Here is a 25,666-nt window from a genome sequence, read left to right as displayed (position 1 = left end):
CCTCACATTCCAGCTCTCACACTCCAACTCTCATACTCCAGCTCTCACACTCCTCCCTCTCACTCCTCCCTCACACTCCTCCCTCACACTCCAGCCCTCACACTCCTCCCTCACACTCCTCCCTCACACTCCAGCTCTGACATTCCAACTCTCATACTCCAGCTCTCACACTCCTCCCTCACACTCCTACCTCACACACCTCCCTCACACTCCTTTCTCACACTCCAGCTCTCCCACTCCTCCCTCACACTCCTCTCTCACACTCTTCACTCACACTCCTCCCTCACACAACTCCTTCACAGTCCTCTCTCACACTCCAGCTCTCACACGCCTCCCTCTCACTGCTCCCTCACATTCCTACCTCAAACTCCAGATCTCACACTCCTCTCTCACACGCCTCCCTCACAATCCTCCCTCACACTCCAGCTCTCACACTCCTCCCTCACACTCCTCCCTCACACACCTCCCTCACACTCCTTTCTCACACTCCAGCTCTCCTACTCCTCCCTCACACTCCTCTCACACTCCTCACTCACACTCCTCCCTCACAGTCCTCTCTCACACTCCAGCTCTCACACTCCTCACTCACACTGCTCCCTCACACAACTCCCTCACTGTCCTCTCTCACACTCCAGCCCTCACACTCCAGCTCTCACACTCCAGCTCTGACACTCCAACTCTCATACTCCAGCTCTCACACTCCTCCCTCACACTCCTCCCTCACACTCCAGCCCTCACATCCAGTTCTAACACTCCAACTCTCATACCACAGCACTCATGATTCAGATATCATTCTTAGTTCTCACTGTAAAATGATCAACTTTAAAAAAAAGTTCAATTTTTGAGATGAAATTTCAAAGTAGTTCTGTTGAATGCTTTCAGGGTTAATACCTGACAATAATTAATGATTGGCATGGTCTTAAAGTTGTCGTTCCGTTTTAACAGCTGGATCACAATGGTCTCCAATAACCAACACTACATTTGAGCATAACACACTGGAGGTTTCTTTTAAAAAAATCGCTCACTCACAGGAAAACGACTCTTTTCAAATCAGCATATTTGCATTGGTTCATATCTGCAGAACATTCTAAAGTGTTTCCCTTTTTAAATGCAATCACTGTTTTTATGCAGGTAACAACCAGTACATAGACGGCAGTGTGTAAACTTAATAAATGATCGATTTAATCTGATAATCTGACAGTGCTGCCGACTGAGCTGTGCTATTTCAAAAATGAGACAAAGAATCCCTTTAGAAATGATGGAAGTATGAGAGATCCCGAACACACTTTCATATCATTAAGTTGGAAACAAAATGACAAATCTGAAAGAACAGCAAGGTTTCTAGTAAAAGACAGTATTGACATTGAAAAGGGTATCTGCAGAATTTAGAAAATCCAGAAAGCCCTGGTTAAGTGCCACACCAAGTTTGCAAATTGCAGGAAAAAGACTTGGTTCTGGGCGGAAGGGCATTTTGATAGTTACAAACAATATTAGAAGGGAGGCCACATGAAAGGTGAAGGAATGGAAGGCAGTGCGTGCGGACAGGCTGAGATTGCATTGATTTGGGAGGACACCCATGTGGCACATAAATACCATCAATGACCAGGTCTGCCAAAAGTTATACTCACTGTAATAATCCCACCTCCAAGTCTGATTGCACATAGTGAGGAAAATAATGTGAAGAGAAAAAGTGGACTGCTCAGCTTCGATAAATACTAATGTAATGAAAAGGTGAATATAAGTGGTATTGTTTGGAGATGCTGATGGGAATTGTATTCCCATTACTTCCTTTAATCCATCACTGGCTGGATCAGCATTTATTGCCCAGAGGCCACATTGCTGTGGGTCTGGAGTCACATGTAGTCCAGACCAAGTAAAGATGGCAGTTTCTTTCCCTAAAGGACATTAGTGAGCCAGCTAGGTTTACCCCTTCCATTGACAATGGTTTCATGGTCATCATTAGACTCTAAATTCCAAACTTTTTATTGAATTCAAATTTCACTGTTGCTATGGCAGGATTTGAACCTGGGTCCCCAGAACCGTGGCCCTCGAAGTTAACAGTCTAATGATAACACAACTCAGTCATTGCCTCCTCGAGCATGGCAGTTACTTTTTACATTTCGCTTCCAGCTACTGGTTGAATCTCCAAGTGAAAGGGATCTCCTTACCACGAGCACTGCACTGTTGGGATCGCAGCCTTCAAGATGGTAACAGAAATGGCAAGAATTCAATGAAGGGCTGTCCCATCCATCTGACTGATGGCTGCCACTGGCCTCACTGTAACCCTACCTGCCCCACCATCAGAGACCAGTACACAGGGCAGGAGATGACTGTTATACAATTCCTAATGCACATGGGTTTCGATATACAGAAGATGGCCCAGCAGCAAGGAATAGAGGTTAGCAAACTACTCGGGATGCTGAGCAGCGGGAGCTAAAATACCTGCTCGTTGGGACTGATGAGACGTTGAATGCGTTTTACAAAAGACAAACTGCCCACATGCAGCGGAGGAGCAGGCAGGCTTTTCTAACCGGACCTCAACAATCTCTCAAATCAAAACCTGCAAGGACACAGATAAAATACAAAGTGGTGGAAAGCACTGGATTGATCAATGAAACATAAAAGGAGGAAGGACCCTAGGTCTTTCTATGCAACTGACAGTCTTCACAGATTGGATGGCAGAACAAGAAGACAGAACACGGTGAAATGGATTCTTTTCCCTTTCAGTTCACAATGTAAAACCGGACAGTGGGATTCAAGCAGGATATGCTGCAGTCAAACTATAATGCTGTGTATTTTTTAACAAACTAAAACCTGTGCTAATTTGGTAATTTTACATATTTATTTTTATTATGTAAATCATATTTATAAGTGTAATGCAGGCAGAGAGCTAAATATGTTTCTTTATAAATTGTAAATACTGTCTCCTAGTCGCATGTTTTTGTAATGGAATTAAAACGATCTCATGACAATCACTTTGGTGTGTTCTGCGTTAGTCTGTAAACACTGGAAGATTCAAGATTTATTGCATTTTCACTTACTCATGTCTATCTTTTGCCTTACACAGAGTAACACTGTTTACTACCGATTCGGGCCATTCAGCTCATCTGATCTGTACTGATGTTGACACTCCCCTCTTCAGCCAACCCATTCAGAATTACCTTCTGTTTCTGACCCTCATTTGTTTGTCTTCTGACTCATCTTAAATGCATCTATGCTATTCCCATCCATGTGGTAGTGAGTTTTGTATTCAAACCACTCTCTGGATAAAGATGTGAATTTCTAGTTGGAATTAATAGTGGCTATTTTACATGTGTCACCTGCTTTTTGGTGATTTCTAATGGATGGTTTGTAACAAGCAAATCTTCTCACTGGGCTTATCCAATTGTGACAACTCCTGCTATCACCATGATAAATATGGAATCATACAGCATAGAAACAGGCCCCTTGGCCCACCATGTATGTGCTGACCGACAAACAGCCAAACTGATTAATCCAATTGATCTGCAGTTGGTCTGTCGCCTCCTATACCCTAGCATTTTTAAGTGCTCACCCAGTTGCCACCCAGTGTCATATCATCCCTGAACAGGTTGATTAAAATATATCTATAACTGGCTATCCAGAGAGTGACATAGTCATACAGTCATACAGCATGGAAACAGATCCTTCTGTCCAACCTGTCCATACATAATCTCAAACTAAGCACCCGCCTCCACCACCCTCTCAGGCAGCATCTTCCATACAATATACCATAAAAATATTTTATCAGACACTCAGCATTTCACATTAGACAACACCACATCAAAGGATCCAAAAATTGCCATCATGGTTAAAATATATAAAACAGTAGTGACACACAGAGCTCCAGTCGTCCCTGCAGAAGGATTGAACAGCCTGGTTAAGAATGGGATGTCTTGTACTGCTGTTTGTCCCTGAACTGCTCATAAAACAATTCATCCTCCTTGTGCAGCTGTTGAAGGAGATATGCCTCACTGAATGCTAAAGCTATGTAATAAAGACCATCGTAATTCAGTGATGGAATTTCACCCACACAATAAAGATTCGTTCTTTTGATGGTCGGGGTAATACATCCAGCAATAAATTTGCTACTGTGTGTGCTGGGCCAGTCTGAAGAACATGACATGGTCTGGTGACGAACATGATTAACTCTTCACAAACAGCAATCAACTCATTGTAGCCAAATACATAGCCAGTTGGACAGTGAATGCTATGTTATCCTTTCCACTAAGCAGATAGGAGCATCAGTGTGGCCTTCATCTGTCTGTGAATGTAAAGGATTGTTGGTAGGAATTGAAGAAGTGTCAGGGAGTTTTCACCGTGTCCTGCCCAACATTAATCTTTCAAATACACTGTTAAATAAATAAACTGATGATTCGTCTTAGTTACTGTCTCAGTATAATAGTTTAAGATCCACAATTAATGCCATCAGCAAAATGTCAGGCACTGTCTCTCCTGTGTCTCAGGTACTAACATTGTGCTTGTATTGTACACAGGAATTTAAGCAAAATTCGCTATCTCTTGATATCAAGGTTACTGGGTAATTATTTAAGACCATAAGATACAGGAGCAGAAATTAGACCAGTTGGTCCATCGGGTCTGCTCTGCCATTCAATCATGGCTGATAAATTTCTCAACCCCATTCTCCTGCTTCCTCCCTGTAACCCTTGATCCCCTTGACAATCAAGAACCTACCTATCTCTATTTGCTAGAAAAGTTGTGAATTACTTATTTGTTCATCAGATAAATTATCCCAGTGTCATTCTAGCCTAGAAATCACAAAGGGCAACTTTCTTGAAGTATCTGCACTTTTACAGTCAGCTATGTGCTGGATCTCTCTGTTGATCAGCACCTGGACAGCTTGGAGATGCATGTGTGCTCCAACAATCCCGTGAGTAATGCCAAAGGAGGCATCTGGCATGGCGGCAAGGTTAGAGAGAGTTGTTAGGCAATGTGCAGGCTAAGTAGTTCTCAACAGCAGAACAGGTAAAGGATGTCTGTGTGTCTCACCTGATGCACAGATAGAAGGTACAATGGCAAGACAGCTCTGATCAATACGATGTTATTTTTTGCACTAAGCAGATAGGAACATCTATGGGATGAGATGTTGAATAAAATGCCCACCATTAAAATAATGAGGACAATGATGTTTACCCAAGCTCCCCACAAAAAACAAAACTCACATGCAGGCCTATACCAGCGTCTATTGGCTAAGCTGTGCAGTGATGTATAGAGATGTGAATCTGGGAATCCCCAGTCAAGAATCCACAGACAGGTGACAACTGCATGAAGGCTTGTTGGCCATGTGTGTTGGGTCAGAGGTGTCTTCGGGGAGCAGTATCTGTGACTGAGCAGTCCCCTTCACAATACCCTCTGCCCTTTACATCTGAAAAGGTGCTAGAAGAAGTGGTCTGAGAATAGACCATCCCACCTTCTGTGTGAATCCTACAGACCCAAGACTAAATGTTTATAGGATTGGCTGGCTTGAGCTCAGTAGATAAACGTTGTCAGAAAATGTTCCTGATCTAAATTAGCTCTAAACAAAACTTAAAATCTACAAATCACTTAATTCCAACATTAACTAAGCTTAGCAAGTTTTGAGAAGAGTTGTAGCTCAGGTTGAGGTTTTGTATGTAGGTTTGCTCGCTGAGCTGGAAGGTTCATTTCCAGATGTTTCGTCACCATACTAGGTAACATCTTCAGTGGGCCTCAGGCGAAGCACTGCTGAAAATTCCTGCTTTCTATTTCTATGTTTGGGTTGGTGATGTTATTTCCTGTGGTGAAGTCACTTCCTGTTCCTTTTCTTACAGATTAGGCTTACAGATACTCCAAGGATGATATTAGTTATAGTTGAAAATAATTCCTTGACATTTTCTGACAGTATACAAGAACCTTCATTGTCACTCACCTTGCACACTCTCTAAAGCTGCCTGCTCCTAAAGTACATAAAAAAAGGTCTATGACAAGGCTGATTAGAAAATTAATGTCCAGGTTCAAGTCTTACCTGCTCCTGAGGTGTGTCATATCATCCCTGAACAGGTTGATTAAAATATATCTATAACTGGCTATCCAGAGAGTGACATAGTCATACAGTCATACAGAATGGAAACAGATCCTTCTGTCCAACCAGTCCATACATAATCTCAAACTAAGCTTGTCCCACTGACCTGCTCCTGGCCCATATCTCTCCTAACCTTTCCTATTCTTCTACTCATGCAAATGTACCTGGAATATTGTAATTATACCGACATCCACCACTTCCTTGGGAAGTTCATCCCACACATGAATCATCCCAAGTATAAAAACTTTGCCCGTTATGTCTTTTTTAAATCTTCACCTTGAAAATGTGCCCCCCCCCCCCACTCTTGAAATCCCCCCATCCTTGGGAAAAGACAACTTAACATGTGGAAAGATGAAATCTTTCATTTCTGATGCTGACCATTTGCCAAGGCAGCCTCAAAGTCCTGATGAAGGGTTCCATCCTGAAATGTCGACTCTCCTGTTCCTCTCATGCTGCTTGACCTGCTGTGCTTTTACTAGCTCCATGCTTTATTGACTCTCAAACACAAAACCAGTTTCAGAATAGGCTCTCAGTGTAGAGGGGCATGGTGGCTCAGTTGTTAGCACTACTGCCTCATAGTGCCAGGGACCCAGGTTCAATTCCACCCTCGGGTGACTGTCTGTGTGGTGTTTGCACATTCTTCCCATGTCTGCAAGGGTTTCCTCCCACAATCCAAAGATGTGCAGGTTAGGCAGACTGGCCGTGCTAAATTGCTCATAGTGTTCAGGGATGTGTAGGTAAGGTGTATTGGTCAGGGGCAAATATAGGGTCAGTGTGGACTTGTTGGGCTGAAGGGCCTGTTTCCACATGGTAGGAATTCTTCAAATTCTATAAGTCCATTCAGGATACCTGCAGCTGTTTTGTTCATCCATCAGCCCTTGTGTGAACTTGTCAAATGTCCAGAAAAATCCTTAAATTGTCCAGTTCTTGTTAGATAACCAAAGGATGTAGCTGCAAAACAATACAACTCTTCATAGTCAGCAAATATTTCAACAGGCCAGTTGGAATGTTGATTAATTATTTGTACACTTTATGTCTGCTTGTTAAAGTGTCACTGTCATTGAATCTCAAGTGCCTGTCCACTGTGCAGAGATAGTTTGGGAAGCAAGGTGGGACCTGGGTTCAATTCCATCCTCAGGTGACTGTCTGTGTGTAGTTTGCACATTCTCCCTGTGTCTGCGTGGGTTTACACCAGGTGCTCCAGTTTCCTCCCACAGTCCAAAGCTATGCAAGTTAAGCAGATTGGCCATGCTAAATTAATCATAGTGTTCAGGGAAATGTAGGTTAGATGCATTAGCCATGGGAATGGTTGGGGGATGGATCTGGGTGGCATGCTCTTTGAGAGTAGACTGTGTTGGGCTGAATGGCTTGTTTCCTATTTTTCCTGGGATTCTATTCTACCATTATACTGATGTCTGCCTGTAGTCAGTTTGAGTGAGTCCACATGATACTTCGCTGAAATTGACTCTGACCTGTGTACTACAGGAAAATGTTTTGAAGTGCTTAATTTGAATAAGGCTGACTGAGAAGTCAAACCCCTTTGAATAAATATAGTGGGAGATGACAAGTCCTTGAATGTAATAAGAGAGACAAGCTGCCGGGAACTCTACTCCACAAAACTACCATTTTGGGACATACAAATGTGTACACGACCATACAAATTAGAAGCAGGAGTAGACCATTTAACCACGGCAGCCTGCTCTAGCATTTGACATGGTCATAGAGTCATAGAGCTGTACAGCCCAGAAACAGACCCTTTGGTCCAACTCTTCCATGGAAGAGAAAGTGAGGTCTGCAGATGCTGGAGATCAGAGCTGGAAATGTGTTGCTGGAAAAGCGCAGCAGGTCAGGCAGCATCCAGGGAACAGGAGAATCGACGATTCGGGCATTAGCCCTTCTTCAGGAGAAGACCTGCTGCGCTTTTCCAGCAACACATTTCCAGCTCCAACTCTTCCATGCCAGCACTTGGCCCATATCCCTCTAAACCCTTCCTATTCATATACCCATCCAGATGCCTTTTAAATATTGTAACTGTACCAGCCTCCACCACTTCCTCTGGCAGCTCATTCCATACACACATCACCCTCTGCGTGAAAAAGTTGCCCCTTAGATCCTTTTTAAATTTTTCCCTTCTCACCCTAAATCTATGCCCTCTAGTTTTGGACTCCCCTATTCTGGGGAAAAGACCTTGTCTAGTTACCCTATCCATGCCCCTCATGATTTTACAAACTTCTATAAGGTGACTCCTCAGCTTCCAACGCTCCAGGGAAAGTATCCCCAGCCTATTCAGCCTCTCTCAATATCTCAAACCCTTCAACTCTGGTAACATCCTTGTAAAGCTTGTATGAACCTTTTTAAGTTTTACAACATCTTTCCTGTAGCTGGGAGACCACAACTGAACACAGTATTCTAAAAGTGGCCTAACCAATCTCCTATACAACAGCAATATGAGCTCCTAACTCCTCTGCTCAATGCTCTGACCAATTAAGGCAAGCATACCAAATAACTTCTTCACTACCCTGACTACCCGAAACTCCACTTTCAAGCAACTATGAACCTACACTCCAAGGCCTCTTTCTTCGGCAACACTTCCCAGGACCTTACCATTAAGTGTATAAGTCCTGCCCTGACTTGCCTTTCCAAAATGGAGCACCTCACATTTCTCTAAATTAAACTCCACCTGCCACACCTCGACCCATTGGCCCATTTGATCAAGATCCCATTGTAGTCTGAGATAACTTTCTTCATTGCCCACTACACCTCCAATGTTGGTGTCATCTGCAAGGGGCTTGGCTATCTGATTGTGTATCTTAACTCCCCCTGCCTGTCTGGCTACTTCCAATAACCATTGACTACCTTAGTAGCCAAGAATCTAATTAATTCTACTTTATAAATATTGAATGAACTGGAACGTAGAAGCAGAAAACATTGTAAACATTCAGCAGGTCAGGTAGCCCTCTCTTCATAGATATTGCCTGACCTGCCCAGTATTTCCAACTCCTCTTCATCAGTTTCAATTTCGAATTTCCTGTGTCTGCAATATTTTAACTTCTGTCACTTTTGAATCATCCAATCCAAAAGAAAATAATTGGAGGAGAGTGCCTATTCCTAGTCTCCCTGGAGAAAAAGGTGATGCCGTCCCTGGGGGTAGATCCCGCTGCAGGGAATGTTAGGAAGGGTATTCCTGGATTATGATCTCGTGATACTGAAAGAACCATGCTATACTTCCAAGTCAGGATGGGGATGAGAGTCAAGGAAGAGGATTGCAGGTGCTGGTGTGCATATACTTGTCCCTCTGTTCAATTGCAGCTGTTCAATATGGAAGCCTGCAGAGGATAAGAACAATCAAGCAGCTCAATTGGAATTTTTGGTCTGGAGATACAGTCTGAGGTGTCTGTTGAACTTCTGCTGGAAGCTATGAAGCAGATTAGATAAAAGATCACAGCTATGATCACAGAATAGCACAGCACAGAAGGAAGCCATTCAGCCTACTAGGTCTGTGTCTTGGAGAATGATATGTGAAAGACTCATTAAAGTTCACATCAGACCGACTTTGGGATTTTGTCTCACCTCCTTGTGGTTCTGTTCCACCTCTCCCTCTGGTCCTCCCTCAAACCACGGAAGACATTCCCGCAGTAATACAACTATGAACAAGAAGCTGCAGATGCAGATTTGCAATGTGGGAAGGCTGTTGTGCAGCAGATACCACCCAGTTCTTGAGCAGACTAGGAAACTCTCCTGCTTACAATAGCCACAATGGAAGCCTATGCAAGTTGATAATCAACCTGTTTAACCACATTATGAATGCACCTTCTGTGGCCATCCAGGCTCAGAGTTGGACTTGAATGCAGAGCCTCTGGGTCAGAGATAGGAACAGTACGACTGCATAGTGAGAGCTTTAGGGTTCTATAACATAACTATCTGCTGACACACAAACTAAATCAACAAAGGAAGATGTAGCTCTTGCATTAGGACTGGAACTTATGTTATGAGAGAGCCAGTTAGCTGACCACAACATCATCTAGAAATATATCTGTGCAGCTGGTAAATATCAACACTTTTATACCACAGTTTTGCATTAATAGACTGTGAATGAAAACTTTTCAAATTCTTTTGAGTTGGATTATTGAGATACCCTCAAAGCTGTGGTTATCTGATAGAAATGCAACCTCAGGATTTGTGACTGAGAGGTCCCCAATCCCATTGGTAATGTTTAGTCCCATTTTCAAGCATGCCTTGTACTGCACAAAACAACATGTGGAAAATGGCAGCTTAGCACTTGTAGTCAGACTGGCTCCCCGGTTCATAGTTTAATTAGTATTTAGTCATTGCACACTGAACTCATTATGTTTGGACTTAATGTAGTGTGGGAAATGCAGACTGAATGTGATAAAAGTCTGACTCCTGCCGAAATAACTAACATTCACCACAGACAACTAGTCTAGCCATAATTACTCAGTGTCGCTCATATGGTACAATAACTGAGACATTTGGGTCATATGCTTTATTATCAGATGCTTATAGATCACGTGGTTGAGCAGGGAACAAGGAATCATCTCCTTTCAACTTGAATGTTTTCATCTAATTGCGAGAAAAGTTGAAATTATTTGACAAAGATGCTGGAAATACTCAGCAGTATCTGTGGACAGCAAGTGAGAGTTGGGCCTGATTAGAACTCCAAATGACATGCTTTGAGTGAGTTTAAACCAGGCTCAATATTTCAGCTCAATGACATTTCATCAGAACTGATGGGTCACTGACCTTAGATGTAACTCCTCCGTTCACCCTTAAGCTGATTTGCTACTTTCCATGTGCAGCCAATGTTCATTTTGCTGTTAAATGCTGCAGCCAAGTCATTAAATATTGGACAGTTCGTTCTTTTGATTAAGGTGTGACTTTTGAACGTACAGAATGGGAGTCTCTGATATCGCAGCACTTTCTGTACTGCACAAACATCAGCCTAGACGATGTCCCAAAAGCCTGGAGTGGGACTTGTTGTACTGTGACTTGAGAGACAAGAGTGCTATCACTGAGCCATGCTTGGTCAGAGACAAAAAACTGTAGATGCTGGAATCCAAAGTCGACAGGCAGGAGGCTGCAAGAACACAGCAAGCCAGGCAGCATCAGGAGGTGGAGAAGTCGATGTTTCGGGTGTAACCCTTCTTCAGGACTGGGGGTGGGTGTAGGGTGAGCTGCAGATAAAGGGAGTGGTGGGGGAAGGGTGCTGAAGTGGGGAGACATGAAGACAGGCAGAGGGTACGACCTGGCCCAGTCACCGCCCATTTTAATTCCCCTTCTCACTCCCTTTCTGACATGACCATCCTTGATCTCCTCCATTGCCACAACGAACCAAACCGCAAATTAGAGGAACAACAGCTCATCTTCCACCTGGGCAGCCTACAGCCCGGAGAACTCAACACGGAGTTCTCCAATTTCAAATAATCTTCCTTGCCTGACCCCGACTCCTTTCCCAGCCTCTCCTCCTCCCTTCCACTCCTCCCTGCCACCAACCGGATTCAATCCTCCCATTGACCAACCAGGTCTACCTGTCTTCACCTATCCCCATCTCACCACCCTTCCCCCGCCACCCCTTTATCTGCAGCTCCCCCCACACCCACCCCCAGTTCTGAAGAATGATTACACCCAAAACGTTGACTTCTCCACCTTTTGATGCTGCCTGGCTCGTTGTGTTCTTCTAACTTCCTGCCTGTCTACTGAGCCAAACAGCAACACTCACAGAATGCTCGAAAGATCAGTGAAGGGGTATTTCCATTCAAATTTAATTTCAGCAAGTTACACATGCTTAATATTTCAAACTTGGGTTAAATGTGATTGTCTCTGTTCAGAAAAGATTTACAAGGATGTTGCCAGGGTTGGAGGATTTGAGACATAGGCTGGGGCAGTTTTCCCTGGAACATCGGAGGCTGAGGAGTGACCTTATAAAAGTTTATAAAATCATGAGTGGCACATATAGGGTGAATAGCCAAGGTCTTTTCCCCAGGGTGCGGGAGTCCAAAACTAGATGGCATAGGTTTAAGGTGAGGGGGGAAAGATTTAAAAGGGGCCTAAAAGATTTAAGTGGCAACTTTTTCACATAGAGGGTGGTGCATGTATGGAATGAGCTGCCAGAGGAAGTGGTGGAGGCTGGTACAATTACAACATTTAAAAGGCATCTGGATGGGTATATGAATAGGAAGGGTTTGGGGGATATGGGGCAAGTGCTGGCAAATGGGACCAGATCAGTTTAGGATATCTGGTTGGTATGGATGAGGTAATTGGCATGGATGAGTTGGATCGAAGGGTCTGTTTCCATGCTGTATGCCTCTATGACTCTATGTGAAGGTGTGCATGTGGTTGAATATTCTGAGCAGGATTATACTGCCTGAAACAGTCGGAACAGATTTAACTGTCTAAAGGGAATTGGATAGATGCTTGGAATCATTCACAAGGTAATGTAGCAAGAACAGACAGGTGGTATTATTTGGCTTGCATTTTCAGACAGCCAGTACAGGCAATGGTGCGATGAATGGCCTCCTTCTGTGATACATTTGACTATGAAAAGTGGCAAATTAATCTGGACATTCACCCACCTGTATCAGTAAATGTACAACCATAACTGACAACATTCAGCGCTTCAAGAATAAAGTGCAAAAATGTTAGCAAAATTTATTTAAGACTTTTTAAGAAAAATTGGAGCATTTGCAGTTGCATTTTAAATAAATGCATCTTCAGTGGATTTCTTTTTGTAGGTGCTGGGCACAGTTAAGTTCAATTGGGACTGTGGTAAAACAGGAACATAAGCATGGGAAGCAGGAACAGTCTGATTGGTTCTTGGAGTGGGCTCCATCATTCAATAAAATTGAGGCTGATCTTCAGTTTAAGTTTCAATATTCTGTTCACTCCCCACTCCCTTCCATTCCTTTAGAGTTCAAACATCGCTTCATAAACACATCCAGAGCATCCACAGCTCTCTCAGTCTGACAATTTCAAAGGTTCACAACCCACTGAGAGAGAGAGGTTCCCATTAGCCTGAGCCCATAAGAAATAGGAACAGGAGTAGGCCATTCGGCCTCTCGAGCCTGCTCTGCCATCCAAGAGGATCATGGGTGATCCAACATTCCTCACATCCACTTTCTTGCCCTTTTCCTGTAACCTTTGATTCCCCTTCCAATCAAGAATCTATTTTCTCTTCCGATCAAGAATCTCTGCCTTAAATATACTCAAGGCCTCCGCCCACACAGCTCTCTCTGGGGCAAGGAATTCCAAAGACTCACAACCCTCAGAGAGAAGAAATTCTTCCTCATCTCAGCCTTCAATTGGGGTCTCTTTAACCTGAGATTGTGCCCTCTGGTCCTAGACTCTCCCATGAGGTGATGCCACCTCTCAGTATTGACCCTGTCAAGCCCCTGAAGAATCCTTACGTTTCAATGAGATCACCTCTCATTCTTCTCAACTCCAGTCCCAACCTGTTTAGCCTTTGCTCATAAAGCAGTCCCGCCAAATCAGAATCATTCAAGGGCACCTTCTTTAAACTGTCTCCAATGAAATAGTATCTCTCCTTAAATAAGGGGATCCAGAGATGCTCACATGACCCCAGATATGATCTCGCCAGCACCTTGTATATTTGCAGTAAGACTTCCCTACTCTTATAGTTGAGAGTGTGGTGCTGGAAAAGTACAGTAGATCAGGCAGCATCCAAGGCCTCATTTCTGACAAAGGGATTTTGCCCAAAACAGCAATTCCCCACCTCCTTGGATGCTGCCTGACCTGCTGTGCAATTAGATTAGATTCCCTACAGTATGGAAACAGGCCCTTCAGCCCAACAAATCCACACCAATTCTTCAAGGAGTAACCCACTCCCCTACCTTACATTTACTAAAGCATCTAACAGCATGGCCAATTCACCTAACCTGCACACCTTTGGATTGTGGGAGGAAACTGGAGCACACAGACAGCCACCTGAGGTGGGAATTGAACCCAGGTCTCTAGCACTGTGAGGTTGTAGTGATAATCACTGAGCCACCGTGCCACCCCAACCCAGCATCACACTTTCCACTCTGAAATCTCCAGTATCTGCAGTCCTCACATTTTCCCTATTCTTATACTCCAATCCCCTTGAAAAACGTAGCAGCTTATTGAAGACCAATGCACAATGCTGAACTCACATGCAGCTCAGTGTTCAAATTCCCAACTCGATAGATCAAGCCTGTTTTGATGATGATTGGCAGGCTTGTTTAGTTTATTAACCTTAAAAATTGTGCAAACATATCACTCAGTTAAAACAAGTGTATGTCTGTTCTGTTTGTCATTATTCCTAGCATTTGAATCTGTGCTGTAAAATTCTATGACTCACATCATTGAGGTTCTTAAGATATTAAGTTTGTCATTAAATTTTAAAACCTATCCCTTTATGATATCAAGGTTGTGGAAACTTTTGTTCTTGACTCTCCAGTCAGGGGAAGTATTTTCTCAGCACCTATCCTGCAGACCTAACATCGACCTTCTGCCAAACTAAAAAGCAAAATTCTGTGGAAACTGGAATAACACAGAAAGTGCTGGAGAAACTCAGCAGGTCTGGCAGTGTCTGTGCTGAAAATGTGTTGCTGGAAAAGCGCAGCAGGTCAGGCAGCATCCAGGGAACAGGAGAATCGACGTTTCGGGCATAAGCCCTTCTTCAGGAATGAGGAAAGTTTGTCCAGCAGGCTAAGATAAAAGGTAGGGAGGAGGGACTTGGGGGAGGGGCGTCAGAAATGTGATAGGTGGAAAGAGGTCAAGGTGAGGGTGATAGGTCAGACTGGGGTGGGGGCGGAGAGGTCAGGAAGAAGATTGCAGGTTAGGAAGGCAGTGCTGAATTCGATGGATTTGACTGAGACAAGGTGGGGAGAGGGGAAATAAGGAAGCTGGTGAACTCCGAGTTCATCCCTTGTGGTTGGAGGGTTCCTCGGCGGAAGATGAGGCGCTCTTCCTCCAACCGTCGTGTTGTTGTGGTCTGGCGATGGAGGAGTCCAAAGACCTGCATATCCTTGGTGGAGTGGGAGGGGGAGTTGAAGTATTGAGCCACAGGGTGGTTGGGTTGGTTGGTCCGGGTGTCCCAGAGTGGTTCTCTGAAACGCTCCACAAGTAGGCGGCCTGTCTCCCCAATATAGAGGAGGCCACATCGGGTGCAGAGGATGCAATAGATGATGTGAGTGGAGGTGCAGGTGAATCTGTGGCGGATATGGAAGTTTCCTTTGGGGCTTTGGAGGGAGGTGAGGAGGGAGGTGTGGGCGCAAGTCTTGCACCTCTTGCGGTTGCAGGGGAAGGTGCCGGGAGTGGAGGTTGGGTTGGTGGGGGGTGTGGATCTGACGAGGGAGTCACAGAGGGAGTGGTCTTTATGGAATGCTGATAGGGGAGGGGAGGGAAATATATCCTTGGTGGTGGGGTCCGTTTGGAGGTGGCGGAAATGACGGTGGATGATGCGCTGTACATGGAGATTGGTGGGGTTCTGTCCTGGTGGCGGTTGGAGGGGTGGGGCTCAAGGGCGGAGGAGCGGGAAGTGGAAGAGATGCGGTGGAGGGCATCGTCGACCACGTCGGGGGGGGAAATTGCGGTCCTTGAAGAAGGAGGCCAACTGGGTTGTACGTTTTTGGAACTGGTCCTCCTGGGAGCAGATGCGGCGGAGACGAAGGAATTGGGAGAATGGGATGGCATTTTTACAGGGGGCGGGGTGGGAGGAGGTGTAGTCCAGGTAGCTGTGGGATTCGGTCGGTTTATAGTAGATGTCCGTGTTGATTCGGTCGCCTGAGATAGAAATAGAAAGGTCGAGGAAGGGGAGGGAGGAATCTGAGACTGTCCAGGTGAATTTGAGGTTGGGGTGGAAGGTGTTGGTGAAGTGGATGAACTGTTCAACCTCCTCGTGGGAGCACGAGGCGGCGCCGATACAGTCATCGATGTAGCGGAAGAAAAGGTGGGGGGTGGGGCCAGTGTAGTTGCGGAAGATGGACTGTTCCACATATCCTACGAAGAGGCAGGCATAGCTGGGGCCCATGCGGGTGCCCATGGCTAATCTCCAGCATCTGCAGACCTCACTTTCTCCTGGCAGTATCTGTGGCGAGTGAAACAAATTCAACATTTCACATCTGAAAGGACTCTTCCTCTGTATTTCTCCAACATTTTCATAGAATCCCTACCGTGTGGAAACAGGCCATTAGGCCCAACAAGTCCACAACACCCTCCAAAGAGTAACCCACCCAGACCCATCCCCCTAATGTTTGCATCTAACCTAAACAGCCCTGAACAGTATGGGCAAGTTAACACAGCCAATTTACCAAACCTGCACATCTTTGGACTGTGGGAGGAAACTGAAACATCCACACAGACACAGGGAGAATGTACAAACTCCACACAGACAGTTGGCCAAGGCTGGAATCAAACCCAGGTCCCCAGTGCTGTGAGGCAGCAGTGCTAGCCACCAGGCCACCATGTTACCAACTCACTTTATTTTCTTTTGTCTGTTGATCACACCTGCCTAATGCCTGGGATAAAATCGTGATGCAAGTCTCTGTTTTGTGAATGGCATTCCCTTGACCAACTTTTGTTTTGTTGGAACAGCTGGTTACTGTGGGATGAAGGGTTATCTACCACTGCCCTCTTGTGGATGCAGAGAGTAGTCTCCTATTTGAAAACTGCAACAGAGAGTATCGCACTCGTACAGCAAATGGTGTTTTAGATATTTCCCAACTTGTTCAGAGATATTGTTAAAGATCTTTGTAGGAAGTGGGATTGAAAAGTGGATTTTGTGATTCGGAGGTAGGGACATTACCACTGTGCCACAAGGGCCCCACAAATAGTGATTCATACTGACAGCAAGGGCCACCAGTGCAGAAGTGAGAATTAATAAAGTATTTTGCTCACGTTAAAAATCCTGTGTCAATATAGCACTGAGATTGTGATATTGTCAAATTCAGTTTCGGATCACCAGTTGTTTGTTGGAATTGATGACAGAGAAGTTGCAATCTATAATCAGGGCAGTTGATCAATCAGCCATGTACCCTGACTCTGACCAGGAATTCTGGTTAGCTCAGTGGCTAGCTAGCCAGCTGGCTTGTGATACTACCAGTGTGGGTTCAATTCCTAATGCCCTTTATGAAAGGAAACAGCCAATCTTACCTGGTCTGATATCCATGCAACACTCAACTGCCCTCTGGGCAATTGGTCGAGATTATTTTGAAGAACTCTCCTGCTGCTTGAAGCATGGTGAACCTCAGATAAAACCATCATCAGTCATTGATTTCTAAGTGAGAACAACCCTCTGGTCAGCTATAACAATGGTGACTTCACCTTTATAAATGAACTATCATGTTTCTATATATCTTTGCCCTCTTTTCTTTCATATATCTGAATCATGAATACATGCAGTTTGCCCTTCAAGCAAATGCTAAGAACGAAAAATTCAGGGTACTGGAACTGACCTGAGGAGTGAAATATGAAATTTCTACCCATCTCTCACAGCACATTTAATGGTTATGGAGTACTCCAAGAAGATACACTCCTGGAAATGAGCTGTTGTTAGTTGTGGGTAAGTGTAGTAGGCTACTTGCTCAAGGTAGGGTACGCCCCGAAGTGACGGGTCACAAATGAGTTCATCTGTTTAACGGGACTGGGGAAGAATATTGACCAGAGCTGGAAATGTGTTGCTGGAAAAGCGCAGCAGGTCAGGCAGCATCCAGGGAACAGGAGAATCGACGTTTCGGGCATAAGCCCTTCAGAAGGGCTTATGCCCGAAACGTCGATTCTCCTGTTCCCTGGATGCTGCCTGACCTGCTGCGCTTTTCCAGCAACACATTTCCAGCTCTGATCTCCAGCATCTGCAGACCTCACTTTCTCCTCAAAGAATATTGACCAAGGCACTGGAAGCACTCCCCAGGGATTAGCCAGTGGATGGTTTGCACCTGAACAGGCAGACACTGTTTAGTTTGACATCTAAGTCAAAACATACATTCCTTCTCAACCACAGAGTCAAGAGTTTGATATAGTCCATAAAAATAATTATATTTTGGTGCTGTTAATTTGTACCAGTTTTACAAGTTGCCTTAGGGCACCTCTCTTACAATATTTTTGTGTACATGGAGTGCAGAAATAACGGGAATCCACATAATTAATTCCTTGCTATCATTAGGCACCCACGCATTAACTTGTTCTTATGATGCACACCCAGCATCAGGAACATGTAATAATACACCCTCTTCTCAATGGGTAATTGCTGAAAATTTAAAGTATGATTCATGTCGTAAATAAGAAAACAATGGTCTTGCATTTATGAAGTACCTTTAATGTTTCTGTGATGTCTCCACATGCTTTACAGCCAATAAATGACTATTTCCAAAGTTGTTATGAGCAAAGTTCCACAGCAAATTTGTTCACAGCAAACAAGTTCTGATCCATAATGGGACAAATGACCAGTTATTCTGATTTCAGTCGTGTAGGTTATGGGGCAATTTAACCCAGGACATCAGCTTATCCAGTGGTATTATTGTTAGACTATTAGTCTAGAGACCCAGGTCATGTTCTCGGGTCCTGAGCTCAAATCCTACCATAGCGGATAGTGCAATTTGAGTTCAATAAATATTAGGAATTAGGAGTCTAATGATGACCATAAAACCATTGTGAGGACAAACCCATCTGATTCACTAATGCCCTTTACGAAAGGAAACTGTCAAACCTGTCTGGCCTACATACACCTACAACTCTCTGGGCAATTAGGGATGGATAATAAATACTGGCCTGGGCAGTGATGCCCACATCCATGAAATTTTTTTTAAAAAGCTATAGTTCAGTTTCTATGTTCCCCATCAAAGTACACTCCTGAATTCCTCTGTGACTTCATACTCTGGGGAGCTGGCATATGAACACACCCACCACTGCCCAGTGACTTGCCATATGCTGATCTTGACTCCATACAACATTCTAGACTATGCCAGTGTCTAAGTGGGTGGCCACCTCAAATGACAGGGTGTCTTTGCCAGTGTAGTTGCTCCATGTCTCTCCTCATGCCAGGGCTGGATGGGCACGAGTTCTTGGGGGTCTGAAAACAAAAAAGCTCAGGGAAGTTGGGGATGGTGAGTGGGGGGGGGGGGGGTGTTGGCGTGGAGTGTTGCAGAACAGAAAGGAAGGAGTTCAGGAGTTCATTTGAGACCATCTGCCCTTTGCTCATCCTGGCAGGCAGCATGGTGAGGGTGCGCCAGGAGTCAGGAAAGGGGCAGTGAGCAGACATTTCCCATCATCCTTAACGTCACCCCCAACGCTCTGGGCTTAGCTGCAGGTGGTATCACAATGCAGTCAATCTCTGTAAGAACGTGCACATCCTGGTCACCCACTCATTCTGCTCTTTGCCTTTTGTTGCTTGCCATCTCATCCTGTAAAGAGGAGGCAGAATGTCAGTGATGGTATCCGACTGTGTTCGGGCATTGTGGCTGTCCTAGTTGAATAGGCGCGAGAGGCAAGCAGAGATGGGAGTGAGGTAGGTAGCATTGGTAAATGTGTGAGGGTGAGGTGGAGTACTGATTGCCTCTGGCTTACTGATAAGGTTGTGGTGCTTTGAGCCGAGTGAGAGATCACTGCTTGCCAGGTTGGAGAAATGTAGTGAAGATCCATTCACTGGCCATGGCCACCTATGTATTAGGCTTCTTGAAGTCAGACTCTGGGCACTGACTTCCCTGATCACCTGCTCCCAAATCCTTCCAACGGTCATCTGGGAGAAGCATGGTGTCTCTCTCTTCCTGTCCACCTCCAGTATAAAGGCCCCTGGCTTGACAACTCTGGACCTTGCTTAGAAAGGCAAGAATAATATTCAACAGCAGTCTTCTGTGATACCTTGAGGAGGGGCAGGCTACCTTTAAGAACTGAGGGATGGGGTCACCACATGCTGTTCAGCTCCCTCAGGAAAACAAAGTGACAAAACCAAGCATCTGGCCTACTGGACTCTACAAAAACGCACAAAGATAGAGTCATAGAGGTCCACATCATGGAAAGAGGCCCTTCAGCCCAACTCACCCATGCTGCCCAGTAACAGATTGTGAATTGTGCTCCCCGACCAAAATACCTTGTGGACCACATTGGATTTCGTCACATGCTCAGTATACCTTTAAGACATATGTGTTCATTACTGCATCATAGTATGTGGAGATAAGGCTTTCATACTCCATCTTACCTTCGGACTACTTGAAGCATGACATGCTACTTGAAGCATGCTGTTTTGTTGCAATCTAATGTTTGTGTATTATAGTTAGCTGTAACAAACATCTGTTGGAATCTTCAAGAACTGTGATATTTATGCCTATTTCATACAATATTACAAGTGATATCCTCAGCGTTGTTGCATCTGGAAAACTACCCTGCTGGAGGCAAATCCACACCAAACTATATTAGAAAATAGTATGAAATTGCCTCTGATTTAAATGGCAAAGTTTTTTCCTTCTCTATCCCTTTAGGAATAATATCTGCTGTTTCCAAATTTAGTACATTATACATTTCTGTAAACCATATTTCTTGCTCCTTTCAAATTACATTTGTTTTGGCTAAAATTCCAAAAACTGAACCGACCAGGGCATGTGTTAAATCTACGCCTTGTAATTAACTTCAAGGTAAAGACATTTAAAAAGGCATTTAATCACAGAAAGTTGTGATTTGCAAGACCTGAGACAACACCTGTGTCGGGTGACTTACCTTTTTAAGATAATGTTTAAAGGAACTGCAGTTTTATTTTCTTGAGACGTTTTGGGGCATCTGAGAGAGGAAAAGCTTTGATTCATTTTATACTGATACATTCGGTTATAAGTAAAAGGAACAAGCCGCTTTTGTCTGTCAGCTGCCCACTGAATCATACATTTGCAGCTTCATTTCCTGTCATTTCCCCCCACCCCCCACCTTTCAGGTCACAAGCAAAGAAAACGAAGGTTGACACTCCAGCTCAGTACTGAGGGTGTGCTACGCTGTTGGGCATGCTGCCTTTCCATTTCAGTGTAAGACAAAGTTTCTGAGTGCCTTCTCAGGTTGGTGTAAAAACAAGTCCCACTCTGCTGCTTTCAAAGAAAAGCATGGCAGTTATTCCCATGTTGAGAGTGTGGTGCTGGAAAAGCACAGCAGGTCAGGCAGAATCCAAGGAGCAGGAGAATCGACGTTTCGGGAATAAGTGCTTCATCAGGAAGCCCTTTCCTGATGAAGTGCTTATGCCCCCGAACACTGAATCTCCTGCTCCTCGGATGCTGCCTGACCAGCTGTGCTTTTCCAGCACCACAGTCTCGACTCTGATCTCCAACGTCTGCAGTCCTCACTTTCTCCCAGTTATTCCCATGCCTTAGCCAATACTGACTGCTCAATCGATGTTCCAGAATGAGACTATCTGGATGTGAACACAATCTTGCTTATGGGAGCTTGCTGTGCACAAGATGGCTGCCACATCATGACAGTGACTACATTCCATTAGATGTGAAACGTCTCAGGGTGTCCAAATCAAAATCACTACTTTCTGTGATTAAGTATCTTTTCAACATACCTTGAAGTCAATTAACACATAACACAGGTCACATTAGTTTTTAACTATTTTTTAATATGGGGGGTATCATTGACTGTGGTATTTTGCTGATAGCATTCTCCTCATAAACAGAATGTGCCTACTACCTCGAGTTCAATTTGACCTTTGCTTCCCTTTAACTGAAACTTTGACTCATGGAGCAAATAGATGTCAGCTCAATCCGTTGTAAGCAGGACTTTTATTCCTGGAATGTGAAAATAAACAAAGACTTACATATAGAAAGTAGCTTCCGCAATCACACAACATCCCAAAGTGCTTTACAACTGATGAAGCCCTTTTTATAATGCAGTCATTGCTGTACTGTAGGAATCATAATGGTCAAAGGCCTGAATAATGGTTCTAAGAAGTATTAATAATGGCTGGGACACTGGAGAACGGTCTCTGATTCCTATTCAAAATAGAAACATTGGGTCTTGTACATTCAAGCAAGGAAGAGATGGGGGAACTTGGTTGTTGTGTTTCTGCTGAAAGGTTGCAGCTTGGTTCCTTCAGCACCGCACTGGAAAGTGCAGGCAGCAGTCTTGTGTTAAAATAAAGAACTGTGGATGCTGGATATCTGAAACAATAAGAGAAAAGTGCTGAAGCAACTCAGCAGGCCTGGCAGCAACTACTGAGAGAAAAACAGAGTTACCGTTTCATCTTCAGTGACCCTTCTTCAGAAGAGTCTTGTGCTGATGTCTTTATGCTAGATCTACAACTCACAAAATTACTGACTGTGAGGCAAGAATCACAAATACTGTGCTCCCACTGGGAATAATATTACACTATTGGACCATGTTATGGGAGCTAAACTACATTCACTGATTCATTTGAGATAAAATAAGGTACAGACGAAAAATGTCAGCAAGGAACTAGAATAATCAAACTGCCCTGGTGCACATTTTCTGAATAGATGGCAATCATTCCAACTTTGCTTAGCCAAGGCTAGGAAAGCAGACTGACATATAATAAACTCTCATCTATGGTTCCTCATCCACTTCATCCTGTTCATCATGCAGGAGTCAAAAATACAAGCATATGAGACAGCCCCTGGGTTGAAGGATGTTTAATATTCAAAATTCAAGCTAATTTTGTCTCATAAATTAGATTTTTAAATGAATCTCCATTTGCTTGAGTGTGTGAACAAATGTCAACATGTATCCTGTAGTTACACAGGAGCTGTGATCCTCGCTAGCTTTGTTGCCAGAGGGTTTCTCAATATCACTTCACCTGGGAAGCCAGAATTTAATCGTCTCCTTCAAAGTTGTGGTGAATTGGCCATTGGTTAAATTTGGAAAGTCTGAAATTGCAGTAATGTCCAAGTTCCTGCAGCAAAGTAACAAAGCTGATGGAATGATGGCCAGGATTAAGTTCCAAATTCCGGATCAATCAAACAATGAGAGCGGTGTGAGGCTTTGCTCTCGTGTGAAATGATAGAGCTGTGAGAAAGCCATCATTGGGCACCGAGATCTCCCTGTGAAAGGACAATGAAACCCTGGAGAATGAGCCTGGGCAGGGAAGTGTTGTTGATCGGAGACAGAGTGAAACTAATACAAGTGGAAACTGAGGGAGCTCTGATCATGTGACCACATTCCCAATCCTACAGCAAAGAGAGAGTGGCCAGGTCACCAGGAGGTCACCTGTCGTGAGTAATGGCTGATTGATGAAAGCTAAGTGCCGGCAGAAACTTCAGGGAGGGAATTGGTGAGTGTGCAGCAACTATGACAGCAGAGACTTGGCTGCAAAATGCTCTTGCCTGAGCGAGTATGCACCAACAGACATTTTTTAACTTGGATGAAACTGGTATATTTTAGCATATTCTACCAGGACCACCCTTTAATGTTTCAAGCTCAAGTCAATGGATCAGTTCTGAAGAAGGGTCACTTGACCAGAAACATTAATTCTGATTTCTCTCCACAGACGCTGCCAAACTTGCTGAGCTTTTCCAACAATTTCTGTTTTTGTCATTGGATCTGGGGTTGGTTATGAAGGAATATCCTCTCTCCAGAGCAGCTGATCTCTCGAGTTATTCAGTGATGAGGAGGGGCACAACCCAACTGTTCCAGGGGCTGTGTTCATGATGTAGGCCGGATGGAAGATGGTGACGGAAGCTGTTATCACCAACTGTATCTGCACAAGAAGCAGAGAATGAAGAGGAGCTGGAGAAGGTAACGTGATACTTGGAGCTGTAAGTTCTTCTGCAAAAGGCCAGCAAGGTCACTCCAGCAGAGACAACCATGGACAACACGGCACATTGGCACTGACAGATGGAGCAATTGAAGACGCAGTACATTCTTCAATTGAAAAGCTCAAGAAGATCATTGGCTTTGGCCTCTAAGAAGGGCACTGTTTGTCACTGACCACTTGGGTGTTTCCTTTCTTCCTGGTGGTGGAAATCGAATAAGGATTTGTACACCTAGTATCTTTCACTTTGTCTCACACTTGCACGCACACAACATGGGTGCTGGGGATAATATAAGCACTACTGCAGTTAGGCAGTAGTGTGGGGGTTTTATTAAAAAATAGCCAGGAAATGGCCTGAGGTGTTTTATTCTAAAGGGAAAAAATTCAGTGGCCCTGAAGAATTCATTCATTGGCTTGTTTTCCCAGGCTGAAGAGCACAAAAACATGGAAAACTTTTGCATATTCACCGCTTTGTTGTGTTTGAGGACTTTTGAGTGCATTTACAGGGAAACTAGATTACAAAGGGACATCCCTGGCTAGCTTAAAGTTGTGTCTGAGGCAAATTTGCAGGTGGATCTCCTGCAATTTGATTTACTGCAATTTCAATGTAATTTTTCAATAGATAATTAAAATAAAATTTGTATTTCCTTGGGCTTTTTATAACCTCATAATACCTCAAAGCACTTTTACAGCTTTTCTCAAAGTGTCGTTGCTAATGAAATATATGGAATGCGCAACCAATTTGTGCATAGCAAGATCCCACAGCCATGTACCAACCACCAAATACTTTGGTGATGGACAAGACGTTTTCTTTTCTATGAAACAGTGTTTTGGAATCCTTTATATAAAGGAAACTTCCATATCCGCCACAGATTCACCTGCACCTCCACACACATCATCTATTGCATCCTCTGCACCCGATGTGGCCTCTTCTATATTGGGGAGACAGGCCGGCTACTTGCGGAGCGTTTCAGAGAACACCTCTGGGACACCCGGACCAACCAACCCAACCACCCTGTGGCTCAACACTTCAACTCCCCCTCCCACTCCACCAAGGATATGCAGGTCTTTGGACTCCTCCATTGCCAGACCACAACAACACGACGATTGGAGGAAGAGCGCCTCATCTTCCGCCGAGGAACCCTCCAACCACAAGGGATGAACTCGGATTTCACCAGTTTCCTCATTTCCCCTCCCCCCACCTTGTCTCAGTCAAATCCATCGAATTCAGCACCGCCTTCCTAACCTGCAATCTTCTTCCCGACCTCTCCGCCCCCACCCCAGTCTGACCTATCACCCTCACCTTGACCTCTTTCCACCTATCACATTTCTGACGCCCCTCCCCCAAGTCCCTCCTCCCTACCTTTTATCTTAGCCTGCTGGACAAACTTTCCTCATTCCTGAAGAAGGGCTTATGTCCAAAACGTCGATCCTCCTGTTCCCTGGATGCTGCCTGACCTGCTGCGCTTCTCCAGCAACACATTTTCAGCAATCCTTTATATCCACCAAGCAGGGCTTCGGTTGTGATACCTCACCCCAAAGGCAGTGCCGCTGACAGTGCAGCACTCCCTTGGTATTTATTACTGAGTTATAACTTTCACTGTATGGTCACATCTCTGGTGTGGGCCTCTCTAACTCAAACAGGCTGCTGGTACCCACTGAGCAATAGCTGACAGAATTACTCACTCACTGCTCTTTGAAAATCATTGTAAAACCCTCAGGTCTACATCAGTGTTTGGAATCCATCTCAGGGTTATTGATTAGAAAATGATATATCCACAAGTCAAGGACTAAGATTGCATTACTTTCACATTTGCATTGGCTTACCCTGGGGAGTTAACTTCACCCAGAGC

The 25,666-nt window shown here is 44.4% G+C and overlaps 1 protein-coding gene and 1 long non-coding RNA gene across 2 annotated transcripts in view; one reads left to right on the top strand and one right to left on the bottom strand.

Annotated features, from left to right (window-relative positions):
- notum1a (notum, palmitoleoyl-protein carboxylesterase a) overlaps window positions 1–2,975 on the top strand; it is a 44,449-nt gene extending 41,474 nt beyond the window's left edge. Inside the window, exon 11 of the mRNA XM_043714985.2 lies at window positions 2,131–2,975. Within this exon, the coding sequence (XP_043570920.2) occupies window positions 2,131–2,437 (307 nt within the window). The 3' untranslated portion in view covers window positions 2,438–2,975. The remainder of the gene's footprint in view (window positions 1–2,130) is intronic.
- Window positions 1–21,830, bottom strand: part of LOC148145337 (uncharacterized) — a 29,007-nt gene extending 7,177 nt beyond the window's left edge. The window contains exon 1 of the long non-coding RNA XR_015761434.1: window positions 21,737–21,830. This is a non-coding gene — a long non-coding RNA (uncharacterized LOC148145337). The remainder of the gene's footprint in view (window positions 1–21,736) is intronic.
- Between the last annotated feature and the right edge of the window lie 3,836 nt (window positions 21,831–25,666).

The sequence above is a fragment of the Chiloscyllium plagiosum genome, unplaced genomic scaffold, assembly GCF_037043375.1.
Source record: "Chiloscyllium plagiosum isolate Xiang-an unplaced genomic scaffold, Cpla_swu_hap1 HiC_scaffold_25, whole genome shotgun sequence".
In the NCBI taxonomy this organism is placed as follows: domain Eukaryota; kingdom Metazoa; phylum Chordata; class Chondrichthyes; order Orectolobiformes; family Hemiscylliidae; genus Chiloscyllium; species Chiloscyllium plagiosum.
The sequence above is the reverse complement of the archived record's forward strand: the minus strand, read 5'-3'. Positions and strand labels throughout refer to the sequence as shown.